This window comes from Phycodurus eques, chromosome 6, assembly GCF_024500275.1.
Source record: "Phycodurus eques isolate BA_2022a chromosome 6, UOR_Pequ_1.1, whole genome shotgun sequence".
NCBI classification, from domain to species: Eukaryota; Metazoa; Chordata; class Actinopteri; order Syngnathiformes; family Syngnathidae; genus Phycodurus; species Phycodurus eques.
In genome coordinates, this window is record NC_084530.1 from 16558702 (window position 1) to 16579857 (window position 21156).

At 39.4% G+C, this 21156-nt stretch overlaps 2 protein-coding genes across 2 annotated transcripts; both read left to right on the top strand.

Moving 5' to 3' along the window:
* Positions 1-1069: 1069 nt before the first annotated feature.
* On the top strand, positions 1070-10987 carry meis1a (Meis homeobox 1 a). Its single transcript, XM_061680456.1, has 12 exons — positions 1070-1146; positions 3727-3869; positions 5982-6129; positions 6235-6285; positions 7498-7548; positions 8343-8441; positions 8601-8697; positions 8902-9056; positions 9919-9995; positions 10363-10421; positions 10572-10661; positions 10782-10987. The coding sequence occupies exons 1-12, from the start codon at positions 1135-1137 to the stop codon at positions 10832-10834; spliced, it is 1035 nt and encodes a 344-aa protein (XP_061536440.1). The 5' UTR covers positions 1070-1134; the 3' UTR covers positions 10835-10987.
* Positions 10988-14880: 3893 nt separating this feature from the next.
* On the top strand, positions 14881-20808 carry etaa1a (ETAA1 activator of ATR kinase a). Its single transcript, XM_061679064.1, has 5 exons — positions 14881-15162; positions 16552-16751; positions 16859-16971; positions 18396-19522; positions 20223-20808. Exons 1-5 carry the CDS (start codon positions 14976-14978, stop codon positions 20315-20317), a joined length of 1722 nt encoding a protein of 573 aa, XP_061535048.1. The 5' UTR covers positions 14881-14975; the 3' UTR covers positions 20318-20808.
* Positions 20809-21156: the final 348 nt, after the last annotated feature.

Sequence of the window (21156 nt, forward strand, 5' to 3'; positions counted from 1 at the left end):
CTAAGTAAATCTTTAAATGCGTAAATCTTAAAAATATGAAACCTTTTTTATCTCGAATAGTTACGTTGTTCGTCAAAAATGTAGGCAATTTTCCCCCCCGTGATATTCAAATTTTAATCTTGAAAATATCCATCTTTTTCTCATAATATTAAGACTCCAATTCTGAATATAAACAATTTTACCTCAAGATTATATGCCTTTTTCTCTTGAAAACTTTATTCTCAGCAGATCTTCAAAATGTCTTTTTTTAATTTGAAAAATATACAGCATTATTCCCATAATAAGATAAAAAACAACAACTTTTTCCTGTATGATTAAGACTTTAATCTTGAAAATATGTGACTATCCTCTTAATGTATCCATTTTAAGATTGAAAATATTAATATTTTATCTTAAAAATATGCATCTTTATTCACAAAATATTATGACTTTAATCGACAAAAATAGCCGATTTTCAATCTTAAATATATAAATTCTTGAAGATTGTAGTTAAAAAGATAGCATACAAAAATATTTAAATAATTTCCTGTTATCTCGGAAATATTCAACCTTATTCTGAAGATATTATGATTAAAATCTTGAAAATACCTTCATCTAAAAATATATATAGTTATTATTGTAATATTCTAACTTCACTCCAAACAATATACAATGTTATTCCTGTAATCTTGAAAAAAAATGCAACTATTCTTAGAATTTTACGATTTTTATCTTGCGACTATCTATCCTTTTACTTTGAAAATCTACAATTTAATTTCTGTAATCTTGATTTTAATCCCCCAAAAATAGTGGTTTATGAAATCCGAAATACTTTAACTTTAATCTCAAAAACAGTTGTGATTTAGCAGTTGCAAATTCCCATATTTGCAGATTTTTGGGGGAACCTACCGCCCGTTCTTCGTGGAAACCCCCTCGTATTCGTGTTTTTCATTGGCGGGGCGGGGCAGTGCAGAATTGGGACCTTTTCTATAGCGTGGTTTTCCCCCCTCGTTCCCAGAAAAACGTCCCCTCCTCCTTCCCTTTCCCCATTTTTTTTCTCACTCGATCAGCATGAGCAGCACGAGGCTATTTGAACGCTCCACCGTGCACAGAGAGCCATCGTCGTCATCCTCTTCAAAATCATTTTCGCCTGTGATGGAGCAAAAGGTGCGTGAAAAATGCTGTGTTTGACAATTTGAAAAGTCCAACAATGTGATTGTTATCTTGGAGACGCTTTCAAGTGAAAAATCTGATCCAGACTCGTCTAATAGTGCTGCTGGCTTTTAAGTGATGGTTATTTGTATTGAACTCTCATGAATGTTTTACTTATTTACTGTATTTCATTTGGGTAAAACTTGATTTGTGAACAGACAGCCCTTGAAATGTTGTTATATGGCAAAAGGTGAAATATTTCAGAGTTAAACATTCTTCTGTTTGTTGTGGTTCATGGAAAAAAAATGTAAAGTTATGGATTATACTTTTGTAGTTGCGACTCGACGTGTTTCAATATCAGAAAATGGAAAGTCGAAAAACGTTGTTATTCTAGACTACAAAACTTTAAAAAAGAAAATTTTTCACTGATAAATAGTGTTTTTTCAAAACAAAGTACTATGTAAAAATATTTATTTGTAGTCAATGGTTGCACTTTTAAAAAAGAAAATAAACAACGTTTCCAATGTCTTCATGTGTACATATTTTTTTACACTTTTAATCTAATTGGTTGTTTTCCTTTGATAATGATAACATTTTGATTGTTAATGACGTTATTCATTTTTGAAGCATGAAAACAATTTCGCTGTTGTATTTTTTAAAGTGTTCACCACCTGCACTTTTTCTGCCTTCTCCTCATGTTACATAATTAATCTTGTAAATATGCCATTATTCTAGTAATCTGGAAAATGTACAGTATTTTTTTCTGAAAAAAAAGACTTTATTCTCATTATATTATGGCTTTTATATAAAAGATCTGTGACTTTTCTTTTTAGCAAAACAATGGTTCTCAGACAATTTACTGCAAGTACCACTTAAAAATGATTTTTATCTCTCCAAGCTCCACCATCTTACCAAAACATTTTTTTTTGTCTAAAAAGTAAATTTTCCTACAAGTGTAAGCCACTGTAATGTTATGCACAGTTTGAACATCAATACTTCTCTTAAATATCGTCATTCAAAAAAAACACTTGAAACACTCCTGATTAAATTCAAATGTACAGCACATAAAAGTTAGATAAAAATTGTACTTGAATAATTGTTCAAAACAGTTCTTAAACATTAAATGCAAATATATTAAACTTCAAAGTTAAATACGACTGAACTGTACTTTCAAAGGGGAAAAATACTATTTAAAACAAATTAAACGGGCTGTATGCATAGCTAAAAGCTTCACTTTAATATGTTTTCTATTTCAAAGTTTGTATTTAATTATGTGTTTCATTCACGTACCACTAGAGAGAGCCCTCGTGCTACTAATGGCACTTGTACCACACTGAGAATCACTGGTGTAAAAAAAATATACAACTTTATTCTCAAAAACAAATGACTATTCTCACAAGATAATGACTGTAATCTCGCTCTTTCTGGAAAATGTGTGACTTTATTCTTGTGATATGAATTTAAGGCAATTCACAATTTCGAGTGTAGTACCACTTTCTGCCACACACAACATGTCGGGCAGCACTTGGCAGGGAAGGTCCCCAACTAAGCTCAAGTAATCTTTATAGTATATGGGTCATTTACATCTAATTTGACCAATAACGGGAAAGACATTTGTAACTTAGCAACTTCGAATCAATTTGTAACTTAGCAATTTAGCAGTTTTCTTTTAATACCATCTTGGTTTTCTATGGGTAAATGTCTCTCACGCTGAAACAGTATATTGGAACAACATAATGAGGCACTCTCCTGTGGCATTAACGGGAAAGAAACATTGAGTGACAAAGAAGGAGCTTTTGTAAAAGAAACCAAAGAGGAACTCTGAAGACACTAAGATGTCTTTGTGCTCGGTTTCTTGGAAAAGGTATACTAAGCAATAGGAGAAAAGGCTGATATATAAAAAAATGGAATTAGAATCTTCAGAAAACATTGCAAATAATGAAACTTAATTTGGGACACCTAACGGTAAAGACATTTTGCCATTAAAGGTTTCTAAAATATGAATTTTAGAATCATGTTTTTTTTCTCTCGAAACAATTATGACCTTTTGATGGATAACAACTGGCAATCATTGAAAGACGCATATTAGTACAATTTATTAATTTTCAAACGGAAATTCATTGGGGCATGTCTTCACCGTTATTGATCAAATTACATGCAAATGTCCCATATACATCTATGAGTATTGTTGTATGCTCTTGTTGTATGTGTCGCTGCACCGTGTGTGGTAACGTAGCAGTTTGTTTGAACCTTTCCGTGACCTCACCTATGGCATTTCTCGTTATATGTTAGCATTAAGGCGGCTGACTTTGGTTAGATGAAATGATATGGTTTGGCTTTGCAAGTGAGTCTTCCTTTCCTTTCCTCAAAGTGATGTTATATGATTGTCTCCCATGTTTGAGTGAGAACAGATGCTCAGAAATTCTTCCAAAAAAGGGTCTTTTAATAAGTTTAGATAGGTTAAAGCGTGTGGAAAGGTAAAACTATTTATATACGTTTTTATACCGTCTCTTCCGCCGCGGCAATTGGTTTTGTAACGCATCACCCACAATAAACGGGGGTGAACCGTATTTGCAAATTGGTGTTGTGTTGCAGCATGCAGATGTGGTCCCGTACCACCAACACCTGCCACCTCCCCAACACTACCATCATCATCTTCACGCCGTCTCGTACCCGCCTCATCACCATGGTGACGGAAACATGGCTGCCGTGAAGAAGGAGCAGGACGCCATCTACGGGTAAGACCACCAAAAAAAATCCTCCTAAGTCACGCAAAACCAAAGAGCTCAGAGTTCACATAAAACTCGAAGGTCTATACACAGGTGTCCCATGTCCTTGCCTCTTGTATGCTATGCTTATGCCAGTTTTTGTAAATGATAGTCATACTTAATACTTACCACACCACTAATCAGCAATTAGACACATTTAGGGTCACTGATGGCGTCGTGGTACACTCGCCTGACTTTGGTGCCGACAGCGTGGGTTGAGTTCCCACTCAGTGACGGTGTAGATGTGAGTGGGAATGGTTGTCTGTGTCTGGCGACCAATGTATTCGCCCGAAGTCAGCTGGGATAGGCTCCAGTGCCCCGCGACCCTAACCAGGACAAGCGGTGTTGAGAAAGGATGGATGGATGGATGGATGGACACATTTATTTTGAACATTGATTAAACGATCTGGGTAATTTAAAGGACTATTGAAATTTCATCAGCCATACTGCAAAAGGAGAAATTTTGAAATTAAGGTGCGTAATTTAATTCATTGTCAACTCGATGACAGGCCCAGTTAAGTGGTACTCAACTACAAATGTTGTTTGTGCTGTCAAATTCAAAGTTTTTGTTTTATCATGAGATTGAGTGATAATCGAAGATTTTCCTCAAAATTCTGTGCCTTTCATTCCAAAATGTCACCCCACGACAGTTACTCCGTGACGTCAAGAAATTAGCTCGGCTGGCAATTGTTATGTAATGCAGAGGGTCCGAATAACTTTATAAAAAATCAAACATTGCAATTTTAATACACATATATGTTTTGGGTTTTTTTTCCCTCGAGTGGCCACTAAAAATATAGAAACCCTCACTCACACGATGTACTTATACAAGTACAGATACCTTTTTATGCAAGACTGGTAAAAGTCAAACTCCTGTACTTGAGTAAAAGTACAAAAGTACGGACTCTGAAATGTACAGAAGTAAAAAAATATATATATTAAATTATTTACTGTAGGGTGGCACAGTGACCGACTGGTCGGCCAGTATAATAGCTAGTTAGTGTTGGTTAAGGCTTTTGTGCTATCAAAACAATGTGTTCTAAAAAACTAAAAATGCTAAATTAGCTAATAATAACAATTGTAAAAATATACCTTACCTGTATTAGGGTTGAAGCAATTAGTCAACTAGTCGACTTTACTACTCCACCTAGACGCTTCATGTCGACGAATCGCTAAACGCTTTTTGGCATCTCATCTTCCAGTCGGCGAATTTTCTTGACTTCAACTTGAGCGTGCGCTGCCGTCATCCGACTGCAACGTTCCGTGGGACAGCGAAATGTCCAGCCGACAAGGCGGCACAGTCTTCGCACTGTGCTGAAAAAAATACCAACGACGTCATCGATTGATCGACTACGATTTCTATCACAGTAAAAACTACATAGTCGACTGCAAAAAATCTTTAGTCGCTCAATCTGCATGTGTTTTTTTTTTTTTAGATTCGACTATTTTTGAACAGCAGAAACTGTTTCCGAGGATGGCACGATACACAACGATGCTCACTGAAAAAAAATTATCGAATAAGAAGGGATATACCGCCAATAAATGTTTTCGGGGTTGGTCCCCCCCCCCCCCACCCACTCCAAAAAAAAAGAAAGAATAACATTTAAAAATAAATTGAAATGTGATTGATTAAAACAAACAAAAAACTGTGAATAGCGAATATGTGGGGGTCCACTGAATTTGACCGCATCATAATAGCCCACAATTGACACCATCAGAAGATCAAATGATTACTTCCCATTTAAGAAAGACGTGCGTGGGAAAGTGAATTTCATCAACACAAGTTTAGAAGAAACCACCGCGCCCAAGTCAGATCAACCAATCAGAGACAGAAGCCGTGACCAAAGAGGTGTCAAGTCATTCGTCGTGCACTTGCGGGCACACTCCAAGGCAGTCAAGCGGCACACTACCACCGCCTCACGCTGGCCTGTTAGCTTGGGCTTCACGAGCTTTGCTGAAACTGTTGGAATATCCACTTCGGTAAACCAGAGGCTCGACGATTCCCAACACAGCGGGTGCGATATATTGAGGATCTTTACTTGTTGTCGTTGTCGGCGCACTTTGATGACATCACTGCCTTAGCCACACCCTGTTCCCGCTGCTTGCGTTGCTGCTGGGGAAGTGCGACCTGGCCACATGGACGTTGCGGCAGGGGGGATGCGGGGGGACCGCGGAGGACGTCTGCTCCTCGCTCTCCTTCGACGACGACATCAGCGCCTTCGCCGAGCAGGTGCGTTGCCATGGAAACGTCCTCCTGCCCCTGTCACACTGTGATGATGTCATCACTAGTTGACTTTTCAAGGCTTTTTGATGACGTGTGTGTTTGCTGTATCAGGTGAGGGCATCACAGAAGTTGTTTTCGTGTCATCCTGAGCTTGATCGTTTGGTGAGTTTCATACTTTCCAAGGATTTTTATGGGCTGCTGCGGAGCAAGAAGCCCATTTTACTATCTTGATGAGTTTATTATGTATTTATTCTTTCTTATTCTGTTGTTTGAATTCAGCACGCACCATTTAACGTATCTGCACAAACGACGTACCAAAAGATCTCTGCATTACCTTGGTGATAGAATATTTTCAAAATAAAATCCCAGATTTTGTTTAGCCCATTACTAATCCTTTTTTTTTTTTTTTTTTCAAAATAAAAGTGCAAAATGTATTTTTTATATGTAATTTCAAAATTTCAAAAACATTCAAACCTTTCCAACTTTAAACTATTCAGCTCATTCCTATGCCAAAATGTATTTTATTTGTATTCATGTTTTTATTACCCTGCTGACTTGTGTGCCCTAACTTAGTTTTTCAAGTCACGAGCAATCGCTTGGGCCATTTCTTTTTGCTTTGTGGTACGAGCCAATGAATGAGCCTCAGCTACGCCGCCACTTAAGTGAAGTGAAAATAAATGGAGCAATTAAGGTACAGTCATCCACTTATGTGTGGGCAAGTTTATTGTGCAGGACAAACACACAAATACAAAATGACAACACTCGCAACGAGCTGCTGTGGTCCACAACTCACGCCCGGACACTTACACGCAGACTAACCGGCCAACCTAACTCCAGCGCCTGATGTCACTCTATAGGCCACGCCCCTTAAAGGCACCCATCTAACGCACGAGTACTACAGTATCTACAGTAATTGTACTTTATAAAATGAGTACATTTTTCTTTATCTTTTATTGTTTTAAATACAACACAACACAGGGCCATTTTCTTCATTAAAAACATAAAATATTTTATAAATATAAACGGATTAATGGCAATTGCAAGATTGGTCACGGAATAAAGTAAACGTAAATCAAGGTCCAAGTGTAGTTTATTTTGGGAACATTTCAACCTAAATATTCCTCATCTCTTTAATAGAAAGGAAGTTAAACAAATTCCGTTGAATTAAATTCAGTATTTATTTATCGTCACAATTTGATGTGCACTGTTTACACTAACAACATGGCTACGAATAGAAAGGAGCTACTTTACAAAAGCACAGTCAGCATTGACAGTATAGATTTCTATCACTGTATTATTATATGAATATAGTCATTGCGTGTGTGTGTGTGTGTGTGTGTGTGTGTGTGTGTGTGCGCGCGCATGCGTGTACAGATGATCCAAGCCATCCGAGTGCTGCACTTTCACCTCTTGGAGCTGGAGAAGGTCACACAAGATTCTTATTCCTTCCAATGGTCTGCTCCCTAATCCCTCCTCATGATCATGAGGCTAATCCCTGTCTATTCCCAGTTTTACCTCATCTCATCATCATCATCCCAGTTTCACCCCACTCTAATCAAAATCTCATCTCAGCATCATCCTAGTCTCTTCCCCCACGAATCCCTGTCTCAATACTATCTCGTCCCAGTCCCATTCTAGTATTTTCTCATCTCCACCTCACTCTAATCCCAGCCTCATATTATTTTTTATCCCAGCCTCTTCCTAAAATAATCCAAGTCCAGTCCAATAAAAATCTAATTTTAGCATCATCCTAGTCTCTCATTCCATCTAATCCCAACATCATTTTAGCCTCATTTCAATCTCATCCCAGTGTAATCCTAGCCTCATCTCATATTTATCTAATTCTCTTCCCAATATAATCCCAGTCTCATCTCAGCCTCAATCCAGATTCATCCTTGTACAGTTACGAGGATGTACAGTGTACTTTTTTCATCCTCACCTGAGTCTATTCCCAGCCTCATTTCTGTCTCATTCCAGTCTAATCCCATCCTACTCCCAGTCTAATTCAGAGTTTCCTCAACTCTTTTATTGTTTATAGTATTCCTTCCAACATCCATCCACTGGCCACTTGATTAGGTACACTGTTTCATGATCTTCTCAATTCAAAATGTCTGCTGTTTATTTTTCTGTCTAATAGTGTGATCATCTTTGTTTTGACTGACACTTGCGAAATACTTCTATGCAACACTTGAGCACGTAACGTGTAGTTTGTGCGTCAGGTTCACGAGTTGTGCGACAACTTCTGCGCTCGTTACGCCAGCTGCCTGAAAGGAAATATGCCGATCGAACTGGTGATTGATGACGAGGATAACCACAATGTCAGTGGATTTATTTTGATTTCAAGTTTTTATTAATCATATTAAATGATTTGATGTAGAACAACATGTCATGTACTGTATGTGTCACCAGTTGATTTTTTCTGACTTGAACATTTGTAAAAGTTTGGAATGCTTTCTTTGTCCCGTTCAATCACTCAGCTGCTAACGAGTAGAGATGACGACGACATAAAGACGTCTTTTTGGAAGCCGCCGCTCATGCTACAGGGTCACCATAGCGACAATGGCAGACATGCAGGTCAGGTCACATGACTTCATCGCACACAGTTGTGTGTGTGTGTGTGTGTGGTCAACCTCTCAGTCTCTACTTTGGTCACAAAGATAGGATGTGTAATAAGGAGGTCTCACTGTGACAGTACGGTGGCACAAACGTCCCTCCATGTTGGACAAAAGGTGCAGCTGGTGGTAACTGCTGGCTACTTCCTTACTTTGTGTTGCCAAGGCAACGACGTGGGTGAGAGCGTGGAGTCTCCCAGCACGGGCGACAACGACGGCGGCTGCGATGTGACCGACGAGCGACACGACCACAAGAAACGAGGCGTCTTCCCCGAAGTGGCCACCAACATCTTGAGGGCGTGGCTCTTCCAGCACCTGGTGGTCAGTACGCACGATACACAAAAAAGCCCCAAAAATATACTTTTATGAGGGAGCACAGTGCCCTATTGTAATAAAAAATGTGAGGTAAACTTTACCCAATTTATTTATTTCATAAATATTGATTTTAGGTACTATTTACCACTTTAAATTTACCCAATTAAAGTGGCTACAAATTGTTACACTACATTTATGGGGTATATTCCATCCATCCATCCATTTTCTATACCGCTTATCCTCACTAGGGCCGCGGGTGTGCTGGAGCCTATTCCAACTATCTTCGGGCGAGAGGCGGGGTACTTCCTAAACTGGTCGCCAGCCAATTACAGGGGGTATATTCTATAGTTGATTTTTAGTGTATAGGCCTAATGGTTTGCCAATGTGTCAAACGGCCACAGTGTAGCGCACACTACTGGTGCGGAGGGCTTACTCAATGTCAAATTATTTTTGGCTTAAGTATCAGTGGCTGGTATGGGCAGCCTTCGCTAGTACCTGATACCTTGAAATAAAGCTTGTATTGGCCCGATTCTGTTACCTGGCATACACAATTTTATATTAAAAGTAATTTTTTTCCCACAGTAATTTTTTTCCCACCACAGTAATTTTTTTCCCACCGAAACTCCGGGGGTGCTGAATGATCCCAAACGAAATACAACCCGCCAAAGTGGCTATATTGGTGAAATTCACCCGCATTTGGCAGGTTGGCAGGTATTAATGTCAAGACTTGCTGGTATCAGTACTCAGTCATCCATTGTTTTTAACATACTTGGACAATAAAGATGATTCTGATTCTGATTCATCGTCATGCAAGTCTTCAATAACCTAATTTCTTGCCTTGCTTGTTGTCATTGTTGTCATGTGTTAGCATCCATATCCGTGCGAGGATGAGAAGAAACAACTGTCACATGACACGGGTCTGTCCATCCTGCAGGTCAACAACTGGTCAGTGCACAGCAACAACACAACTAGATGTTAGTTAGATGTTTGTTTGTGTGATCGTTTGAGAGAAAATTTAACTTAACACACTGCAAAAACTTAAAATCTTACCAATAATGTTTGTCTTATTTCTAGTTAAAACTAATCTGATTACACTTCAAATAGGACTCATCACCTAAAAATAAACTTTTTTAGACATTTTCACTTGTTTAAGCATTTTGTAAGAAACAAATGCCAGTGGAGTAGGTTTTTTTTTTCTCTTACCACTGGCAAGTGCAGCAGCAATGTCTGCTGACCTGCCACTCCTACTGACGTGTGTGTGTACGTGTGTGTGTGTGTGTGTGTGTGTGTGTGTGTATGAGAGAGATTTCAGGTTCATCAATGCCAGGCGGCGAATCGTTCAGCCAATCCTTGACCAGAACAACCGTCCTGGTGAGTCACCTTCCTCACCACACACACACACACACGCACACACATATACAGACACACACTTTGGTCACATGTTATGCTATCTTATGTGATGTAATATGATGTTATGGATACACTAATGGTGTGTGTGCCTGTGTGCACGTGCGTGAGCAGAAGGCCAGACTGGACCACATGGTGCCAATGGTCAACCAATACGACGACTTGCTATGGACACACACACACACGTAACGGTCACAGCACCTGGTACGCCCGCACATGCACACGTATTGCATGTTATATTTTTTCAACTTTTAATACTGTGTGTGTGTGTGTGTGTGTGTGTGTGTGTGTGTGTGTGTGTGTGTGTGTGTGTGTGTGGCTTAGGGCTAGTGGGTGGTGTTGCCATGGCGATGGAGGACCAGTGGCACTGCATGTAACACAAGCCATCAGTATGACCCACTGCTTGAAATATCTGAAATTAATGGAAATTCCATTAATCTATTCCAGCTCCCCCCACCCAAAATACAAAAATGTTTTTTTAACAGGAAATATAGCACTCTTTAATACGGTACTTTATTAAAGCATATGTATTGACATCATTAAATAGAATGTAAATAATTAAACAGTTTGTGCATCATGATTTCATGCTTCTATTACCATTGACATTAGCAGGGTTTACATGCAGACTTTTTTGTATTCCGATTGAAGATCTCTGGTCAACTGTTTACATGTGACATGATTCATTCTGATCAGATATATACAGTACATGTGCACTGCTTTTAATCGGAATAGCCATTCAACATGTGCACGTCAACGTAAACGTCACATCATTTCTAAAGATAGATGTTCGTCGTCTATTTAGCACAGTAGTTGAGACTGTTTTTACACTTTTATTAAAACAACAGCTTGATAAAAACAAGTTAGAAGTAGTTGAAAACAAGATCTCTGTCGCGTACGAGCTCCAGTTGGAAGCCGCCACATTTACATACATAAACGATGACATCACCGCACATTTACGCATGCGCAGACAGAGCGCAGCATGGCTCCATTCTGATTCATGGTTTCCATGAGGAAAATTTTATTCTGAATAATTCCACCCCTGTGAAACCGAATGAAATTCTATTTGGATTCAGCCTGTTTATTCCGACTGAGGTGTTTATATGGAGCATTTTCATTTGTTTTGGGCTTCTAAACTAATTCTAATCAGATCACAATGCTCCATGTAAACCCCCCTATCGTGCTGCTCCTTCTGCTGTTTCGCACCTTCGCCATCCTGGGGGCCGTATATTTCTGTGACTAATCAGTGATTCAGTACTAGTACCACAAGTGGTACGCGGGCTCCCTCTATTGCTGGTGTTACGTGAAAGAATTACTGCCATAATACAGTTCGGTTGGATTTAACTTTTTAGTACAACTCCAATTAAGTTGGGACGTTGTGTGAAACATATATAAAAACAGAAAACACTGATTTGCAAATCGTTTTCAACCTATATTTAATTGAATACACTGCAAAGACAAGATATTTAATGTTCAAACTGATAAACTTTATTGTTTTTAGGAAATAATCATTAACTTGGAATTTTATGGCACAAGTGCATGAGAAAATAGTCGAACAGTTTAAGGACAATGTTCCTCAACGTACAATTGCAAAGAATTTAAGGATTTCATCATCTACGGTCCATAATATCATCAAAAGGTTCAGAGAATCTGGAGAAATCACTGCATATAAGCAGCAAGGCCGAAAAACAACAATGAATGCCCGTGACCTTCGATCCCTCAAGCGGCACTGCATCAAAAACTGACATCAATGTGTAAAGAATATCACCACATGGGCTCAGGAACACTTCAGAAAACCAATGTCAGTGAATACAGTTCGGCGCTACATCCATAAGTGCAACTTGAAACTCTACTATGCAAAACAAAAGCCATTTATTAACAACAGCCAGAAATTCCGCCGGCTTCTCTGGGCCCGAGTTCATCTAAGATGGACTGATGCAAAGTGGAAAAGTGTTCTGTGGTCCGACGAGTTCACATTTCAAATTGTTTTTGGAAATTGTCGACGTCGTGTCCTCCGGGCCAAAGAGGAAAAGAACCATCCGGACTCTTATGGACGCAAAGTTCAAAAGCCAGCATCTGTGATGGTATGGGGCTGTGTTAGTGCAAATGGTATGAGTAACTTACACATCTGTGAAGGCACCATTAATGCTGAAAGGTACATACTGGTTTTGGATGCTGCCATCCAAGCAAAGTCTTTTTCATGGACGCCCCTGCTTATTTCAGCAAGACGATGCCAAACCACATTCTGCACGTGTTACAACAGCGTGGCTTCGTAGTAAAAGAGTGCGGGTACTAGACTGGCCTGCCTGCAGTCCAGACCTATCTCCCATTGAAAATGTGTGGCGCATCATGAAGCGTAAAATATGACAATGGAGACCCCAGATTGTTGAACAGCTGAAGCTGTACATCAAGCAAGAATGGGAAAGAATTCCACCTACAAAGTTTCAACAATTAGTGTCCTCAGTTCCCAAACGTTTATTGAATGTTGTGAAACGAAAAGGTGATGTAACACAGTGGTAAACATGACCCTGTCCCAGCTTTTTTGGTACATGTTGCAGCCATAAGATTCTAAGTTAATGATTATTTGCTAAAAACAATAAATTTTATCAGTTTGAACATTAAATATCTTGTCTTTGTAGTGTATTCAATAAAATATAGGTTGAATATGAATTGCAATTCATTGTATTCTGTTTTTATTTATGTTTAACACAATGTCCCAACTTCATTGGAATTGGGGTTGTACAATACGTTTGCGTTGAATCTTTTTGTTTTTAAACTTTTATTTACACCAGCAATGGAACACATTTTAAGTGACTCATGCTACACGCGGGTGGGGGTATATTGGTCTGATGGTTACTTTAATGGTTGATTTTGAAAAAATATCAACAAAAACAACTGAGTGTCCCTGAGCTGTGACTGACAGGCGTCTCCTGAGGGCACTTGTAAGCTTTTAAAATATAAATAAAAAACATCACTTGATGATACAAAAACAACATTTGACGCTTGATGAGAAGTAAACATAACAACAAAGTGTGCAAAGAGACTCTTTAATGACTTGTTATGCTGCTACTCACGTCCCGTGATACTTTCGTTTTGTGTTGAATGGAAGTGCACTGTAAAGCGTCTTATTTTATTTTATATGTAGTTCTTTTTGTGAGCTTCAAGCTTGTACTTTAAATTTTTCACTTTGTTTTAAATCTTTATAAGCAGTTTTTTAAATTTGTTTTTAAACGCTGTTAATTAGGTAAAGCACAGTGAGTTACGTTGTGTACGAAATGCGCTATATAAATACATTTGCTTTTCTTTTCTTTGTAGAAAACACTTGATAAGCATGAAAAAGAATATTGCATGTTTTATAAATAGGATTACCATGTCATTGTCCTCTGTTCTTTTCAACAATCAGCCCATTTCTTAGCTACCCTTTCTGTATATCTTTTTTGGGGTAAAGAAAATGTCCCAAACCAGTAGCACAAGTGTCATATTTTCAATAAATTCGAGTCTGGTTACCGTCAATCACTCTCTCTAGCCTAGCGCTTTATCCGCATTAGGGTGGTGGGTGTGCTGCAGCCTATCCCAGCAGTCTTCGGGCAAGAAACGCGGTACAACCAGTCCAGGGTCACCAGCCAATCACAGGGAACATATAGACAAACAAGCATTTACACTCACATTCACATGGTAACATGTTTTTGGAATATGGGATATCACTAGACATGGGAAGGCCAGAGCCTCAATTCGACCCCTGACCTCGGAACTGTGAGCCAGCATCTTTTTATTTTCATTCATCCATCCATTTTCCATACCGCTTATCCTCACTAGGGTCGCGGGCGTGCTGGAGCCTACCCCAGCTGTCTTTGGACGTACACCCTGAACGGGTTGCCAGCCAATCGCAGGGCACATAAAAACAAACAACCATTCGCGCACACATTCACACCTAAGGGCAATTTAAAGTCTTCAATCAACCTACCATGCCTGGTTTTGGATGTGGGAGGAAACCGGAGTGCCCGGAGAAAACCCGCGCAGGCACGGGGAGAACATGCAAACTGTGAGGCGGATGTGCTAACCAGTCGTTCACCGTGCCGCAGCTGTTTTTCAAATGTGACTAAAATTGTAATAATGGAAATTTCCAAAACCAACTAAAGTAGAGTTTCTCCCAGCCATGTAATGGATTACAGTTGTAATTAAATCGTAATCTCACATGTAATTAGTCACTCCCGAACACTGCTTGGTGTCCCCTGTGGGGTACAAAAGTAATTACAGTAGTACGCATGTATATTATTTACAATATTTGTATATTTTGATAAAGTATATAGTGATATGAACATTCGGCCTTGTTGTATTGTTTGTTTAATCGGCGATGAGCGATGAAATTTTAACCCTTACATAAAACGAGAAGAAGAGTGTGGCGCATGCGCTTTGACGTCGAGGACAGTTGGACAAGATGGCGGGACACTCAAACTGTGGGTTGACATTGGAGTTCCAACATGTCAGACGTGACTGTAAAATGTTAAATGTTTGCATAGAATGTCACGTTCGAGTGTAGTCATTCATGTCGTGGAGCACGTTAGCAGCGTGTTAGGAGCCATGAAGGGACACGAACAAGCTCCGTCTCCGAATGCGAATCGCCGCCGTCTGAGCCGAAGCTTCAAACTCACCCAGCAGACGCAAACCTCCTCGGATAAATCGGACTCCTGCAGCAGACCAATTTCCGGTCAGTTACAAATTTTATTCTTGTTTTGGCGTGGACGTTTACACCCGTGAGTCACAATCCCGCCATTTTGCGTCTAACATTAGCCTGAGCCGAACTGCATTCAAATTCGTCCAGTTTTATGCAAAGCTATAAAAGTGTACGAATAGTTTGGCGTTAAATTTCACGTGTAAGTGTTTTTCTTACAAATACAACTTTTGTCTTCAATTCGGCATGGATGAACTCTGCCAAAAATCTATTTAATATCCTTAAACTTCGACCCAAATATGTTGAAACAATATATTTGGGTCAAATCCATCATGAATGGATTTGTTATAAACAGATTTGTTTATAAATGTAAATTTATAAACAAATCCATCATGAATGTAATATTGACATATATCTTATAAATGGTATGTTATTGTTTCTGTTACTTCTCAGGATGTTGAGAGATAATGTTTGGGGACTTTATGGAAAAAAAGTTTCGAATCAGACCAAATAAACTAAAACCCCAAAAGGGAAATCAAGGAGCAAAAGTTGTTTTGGATAGAGTGAATCCTCACATTTGCAAGATTTCTATATTTTTAACCTCTATTAATTTACTGAAAAACAAGTTATAATTCGCTGTTGTTGTGAGCAATATTTCTTATTACTCACTTGTTATTAATGCCAAGGAACTATGTTGAAGTTAGTTAAGTCTAATTTGTACAAACCTATTGCTTTGTCATCATCTTGGGGCATCAACTTTTTGCGGGGTCTCAATTACTCGTTATTTGGGGTAGGGCTTGGCGATGGTCCCTATTCCCACCAAAGTGAGGAGCTAATTTCAGGGTAACACTGTACAGTAAACCCCTTCATATTCAAGGTTTACTACACGTACATTTTTATTTCTGTGGAACCAATCCCCATCAATTCCTTTAAAAAATAAATAAATAAACACCTCACCTATTTAAATTGTTTTCCACGATGCCACAAGACTGTCTAAATAGGGACGTTGTACAGAAGTGATACATCTTGATTGAAAGATGAGCTTTGTATGTTGGGGAGGAGCTAAGTTTAGCCTGGGTTGTTAGTGAAAGTTTAGGAAAGTTTTTGCCGAATGTACATGTGCAGTTAGGGTGCATCTTTTTTTCAAATTCATGTGTATGCGATTTTATTTTAAGCATAATATTGAAAGAGTTTTAAATTATATTAAACTTGTTTAGGATCATAGTTTGTGGCATATTTAGTTTGAATTATTAATATAGGCAATTCTTAGAATTTGGGGGGGGGTGGGGTGGGGTTGTCACTTACCCACGTTTTTTTCACTATACTTTGATATTTGTGTAAAATAGGAAGTTGCCAGTCAAATGAAAATGGAGTGCAGTGTGATTTCAAGACTTCATGAGAAATTTATTTGACGTTGCATTGCAGATTTTAAGACCCCGACCAGGCCCACCTCGTCAAGAGTTTCCGGAGCTTTCAGCGGTGAGTCTCCGCACGAGTCGGACGCACATCACGACATCATCTGGGATGCCACATCGCCATCGCCACAGCGACTCGGCAAACGAGCAAAGAAACACGCGCCGGGCGTGGTGAACATCTCCGACATCGTCAGCAGGATTGCGCCCGAGGTGAGTAACGCACACCTTGTCCAGGGGTTTGTTTGCTGGTGTGACATCACAACTGGCGTGTGTGTGTGTGTGTGTGTGTGTGTGTGTGTGTGTGCGTGTGCGCACAGCACGGCAGGCCCAAAGTGTCCGAGCCTGCTTTGCAGCAGTGGATCGGCGACAGCGCCGCCATCCCATGCACTCCTGACGTTCAGGTGCCCAAAAGCAGGAGGAAGTCGCCCAGGTGGGTATGCGCTGTCCGCCGTTAGTGCCCACCCCACCTAATTTATTATTATTTTTTAATAATTAATTCGGCAGCCGGTAAGAAATCAATTTCAAAGTAGGTAAACTTCAGGGAACTATTTATTTATTTACATTTTCCGTTGACTTTCTAAGAGATGCTGCTGACCCTGGGAACTCCCTGCACTTTTTGTTTTTCTTTGAACTTGACATTTCGGGGATTATTTATTTGTAGATGTTTTCATTTAACTTTATAAGACATACTCCTGAGCCTGGGAGCTCCCTGCACTTATTGTTAGAATAAATAAATAAAAATGTCTATTGTCTAAGATTTTTTTTAAAAGTTAACATGTTGCAAATCTGAAAAGTTGTTTAATAAACATGCTCAAAGACACCAATATTTTCCCTTTTACAGCAAATGAATATCGTCTACAAATATCGTTTAGCGGCCTAATAAAACCAATTTATCTCTACTTGATTGGGTTAGTTCAGGGTTGGCTATTTTTATTTACACATACAGAAAAGTGAAAAGAAGGCAGCGGCAGTTACACCTTGTCTATGGAACGTGCTAAAACCAATCCTACATACTGTAGGTCAACATGTGCTAAGGAATTAAACATATTTGAGAAAAAACTTTCTACATCTCTGCTTAAAAAACGCACAGTGACATACATTCATCTTTTCAATTGTTTTATTTAAAAAAATATATTGCAATAACTTGTAATAGCCAACATTAAACAGTATTGTGATACCTGTATATTATAACCTAGGATTTGACTATTTATAATTTAGCAAAATGTAAAAAATTTCCATTCGTTTTTTTACGTAACATTTTTTTAATAAAGACCTTGTAACATTGAAATTTTTTACATTTTCATTTGTAAAAAAACAATTGGTCTATCGTTCGACATTTGAATCCTTTTTCGTAACCTACTGGTGAGGCTCATGTTTACTTTTGTTACAATGAACCCCTGAATATTCACGGTTCAGCATTTGAAAAATTCACCTTTTTGCAGATTTATTTTTGGAACCTCTCCTCTGTTATTTGGTAAAAAACCTATATTTCACCTATATGCTTTTTTTTTGCTCAAGCCATCGCAATGAAACTATTGTGACATCTTGGTGTCAAGAATTTTTAAGTGAGCTGACGGGTTTAATTTAGACAAAAACAGTGCTTTGCTGCCATGTTGTGGCATCTATAGGCAATTGTAATCCTTTTACACAGATTATTAATTATTTTATTTTATTTTTAGCCGTAGCCTCAGTCCCTATCCCGAGGGATTTACTGTATTAGAGTACACTGCGGGCAATAAAAAATGTGCCACGGGCAGCAAATGGTCCCTAGTCTGAAATTTGGACACCCGTGGTTTAGTTGTTCAATTGTGGATGTTACCATGACGACAGGCACTTGTTGTTCTTGCGTGGCAGATCCAACGGCGTTGACGACCTGCTGAAGTTGGCCAAGCAGTTTGACCTCAATTTGTTTCATCATGACGACGAGGAAGTGGAACAGAACCCTCCGAGTGTGTGTCTGCAGTCGGAGGAACGCGTTCAGAGACTCGAGTCGTCCCCAACACACACAGATGATGATCTGTACTTCCTGTTGCATGAGTCCACTCAGCAGGTGATCACAGCTCTGAGTCCGTTCACGGCGGCTGAGAAATCTCCTATGATGCCTTGCAAAGCTCCCCCACCGGCAGCGAGGGGCGTGGACTTCCTGGACGGCTGGGAGGAGGACGACCTGCTCGACGACTCGTTACTCGCCGAGATGACAGAAAACCCAGAGAACTTCTGCGGGCCCAAACACAGTTCCACGCAGAAGACCTTCTGCCAGGCGGTGATGCCGCCGCATCCTACGTCTTTCGGTGTCGGCCAGTCAGGAGGGAGAAAAACTTGGGAGAAATTTGTAACAACTTGTTCTGATGTTCGTCTTCCAGGAAGCTCCTCAAACATCCAAACATCTTTGATCTCCAAAGCAGCAGGAAAAGACTTGGCGAATGCTCATGGATTATTTTCTTCTATTTCCATAGCAACAGAGAAATGCTCCATGCCAGGTCCCACCCTCAAGCAGGTTCCCACCATCCCTGATTTCCTGGATGACGATTTGGACGCCATATTTGCGTCGGAGCCGCTGTGGGACGACCCGGACGACGACAAGATGCTGCGTGAACTTTGCGAGGACATGGAAAGTCAGATTGGCCAAAAAGCTACCAATCATACGGCCGGACGTTACGGCGCCATAGGGAAATGTTCTTCTGGAAGCTCCGGTGGGAAGCGGACTGTTGCTGTGACGACCCCAGCACCATTCTCACTTCCGCAGCGAGGAACCGCACACCGGTTTACCTTTAAGAGGACCAGCAAATTTGTTTCAATGGTGACCAACAAGCCTGGTTGCATGACAACCAATCACCCTGTTTCCATGGTGACCAACAAGCCTGGTTCCATGGCGACAAATCATCTCGATTCCATGGTGACCAACAAGCCTGGTTCCATGGTTCCCAACGGTCTTGTTTCCACGGGGACCAGCAGGCCTCTTTCTGTGGTGAAAAGCAAAGGTAAGTGGCCTGTTTTTTGTTTGGGGGGGGTTATTCTGAAGGGAAATAAAAAATATAAAATTTCTTGTTATTATCGATGAAACAGTTAATCAACTTTCTGACCTTTCATGACAAAAATGTCACTCGCTACCTTTCATCCAGCAAACAAACCAGAAAGTGAATTTATGAATACAGTGGACCCCCGCATACTCGCAGTACGGCACCCGCAGATTCAACTTTTTAAAATTTTTGTTTTTTTCAATTTCTTTTTCAATTATTATTAGTGTTATTATTTGCGTATTTGTTTAAAACACTTATTGGTGGTATATCACCATTTATTCAATATTTTTTAAGGATATTATTCAAGAATTAATGGGGTTTAAATAGCCAAAAACTAAATTCCCATTACAATTGTAATTGGGCGTCTACCAATTGTGGATTTTGTCTATTCGCAGTCCCTATCCCCCGCGAATAGCGGGACTCCACTATATATGAGATGCTAATTTGTTCTCACCGTTACTTGTCATTCATCAGCCAATCGGCAACGAGCCTGCATGAATGTTAATGCTTTATTAGCATAGTAGCGCCGTGTGCTTCCTGCTCACTTTACATGGCTTTCTTATGCCAGGATGTAATTAAAGCTACCGCCTATTCTTTTAGCAATACATCATAATATTTCAAAAATTAAAAGTGGTGTGCTTGTCGTTGTTTGTCAAAGCAGTCGTCAAATGTTCTGCGCTGGAGATCGAGCGGAAGAAGCAGCAGGCCATGGAGCGCCGCCGGCGTCGCTTGCAGGAAGTCCAGAACATCAAATGAACCCTCAAAAACCACCTTCCTACTTTTATTTTTTGATTCTTTTAACATTAAACTACATTTAATTATGTCCTTGTCATTTTGTCACAGCCAACATGGTGTTGAAAGTCCTCACAAAATTGTTGTAAATAAACTTGTGACTTCAGCAGCAGTCATTAAGATTTCATTTCCCAGCATGCAACACGCGCACTTGGGCTAATCATATGTGCATTTTTATATAGTGCACTAGAGCTGGGTGATTGATGTTGAATATTTGAAATATATTAAAGGGTTATGCTTAAACACTGTAAAATAAGTTGACTTAAAAAAAAATCAGTGCCTTAAAAAAAACATGACTATTTGAATAATTTAGGTCTAACTTTTTTTAGGCAACAAGTTTGCAAAATCTTTTCAAAACGTTTTGAATCGTCATTTACTTTTTACTTTTTATTGAAAGGAAAAAAATGTGATGAATTGAAAATCGGACATTGGAATTTATTAAACTCAAACGATTAATCGAATACTGCCTGATCATTGTATTTTTTTACATAGTTGGTACATAGATTGTACATTGTGCACTGTGTAATTTAGTCATCAGTGGAAAAAAAAAAGCTTTGCTAGCGACCATCTTTGTTCACTACTCTTCACTTTCATTGTGGGATACATCGAGGGCACTATATACGCTGCTCCACACCTGTCACTCAAACCCCCCTCAAGTCGATTACTGACCACGTGTTAATTGATTGTCTGTAATAGGGTCAGATGTGGATGAGAGCTTGGGAATGTATATGAAATGAGGCTTCAAAATTGTGAAAAAGCTTCTGTCTCTGGGCTCTGTCACACGTCCACTGAATGTGTGAAAC

Excerpts from the sequence above, each read along its gene's own strand:
- meis1a (XM_061680456.1), top strand. Across the intron at positions 6,286-7,497 it reads ATCCTGAGCTTGATCGTTTG|ATGATCCAAGCCATCCGAGT; the intron begins GTGAGTTTCATA and ends ATGCGTGTACAG. Across the intron at positions 8,698-8,901 it reads CGACAATGGCAGACATGCAG|GCAACGACGTGGGTGAGAGC; the intron begins GTCAGGTCACAT and ends TGTGTTGCCAAG.
- etaa1a (XM_061679064.1), top strand. The coding sequence starts at position 14,976 with ATGTCACGTTCGAGTGTAGTCATTCATGTCGTGGAGCACGTTAGCAGC. Across the intron at positions 16,752-16,858 it reads TCAGCAGGATTGCGCCCGAG|CACGGCAGGCCCAAAGTGTC; the intron begins GTGAGTAACGCA and ends GTGTGCGCACAG. Across the intron at positions 19,523-20,222 it reads TTCTGTGGTGAAAAGCAAAG|TCGTCAAATGTTCTGCGCTG; the intron begins GTAAGTGGCCTG and ends TTGTCAAAGCAG.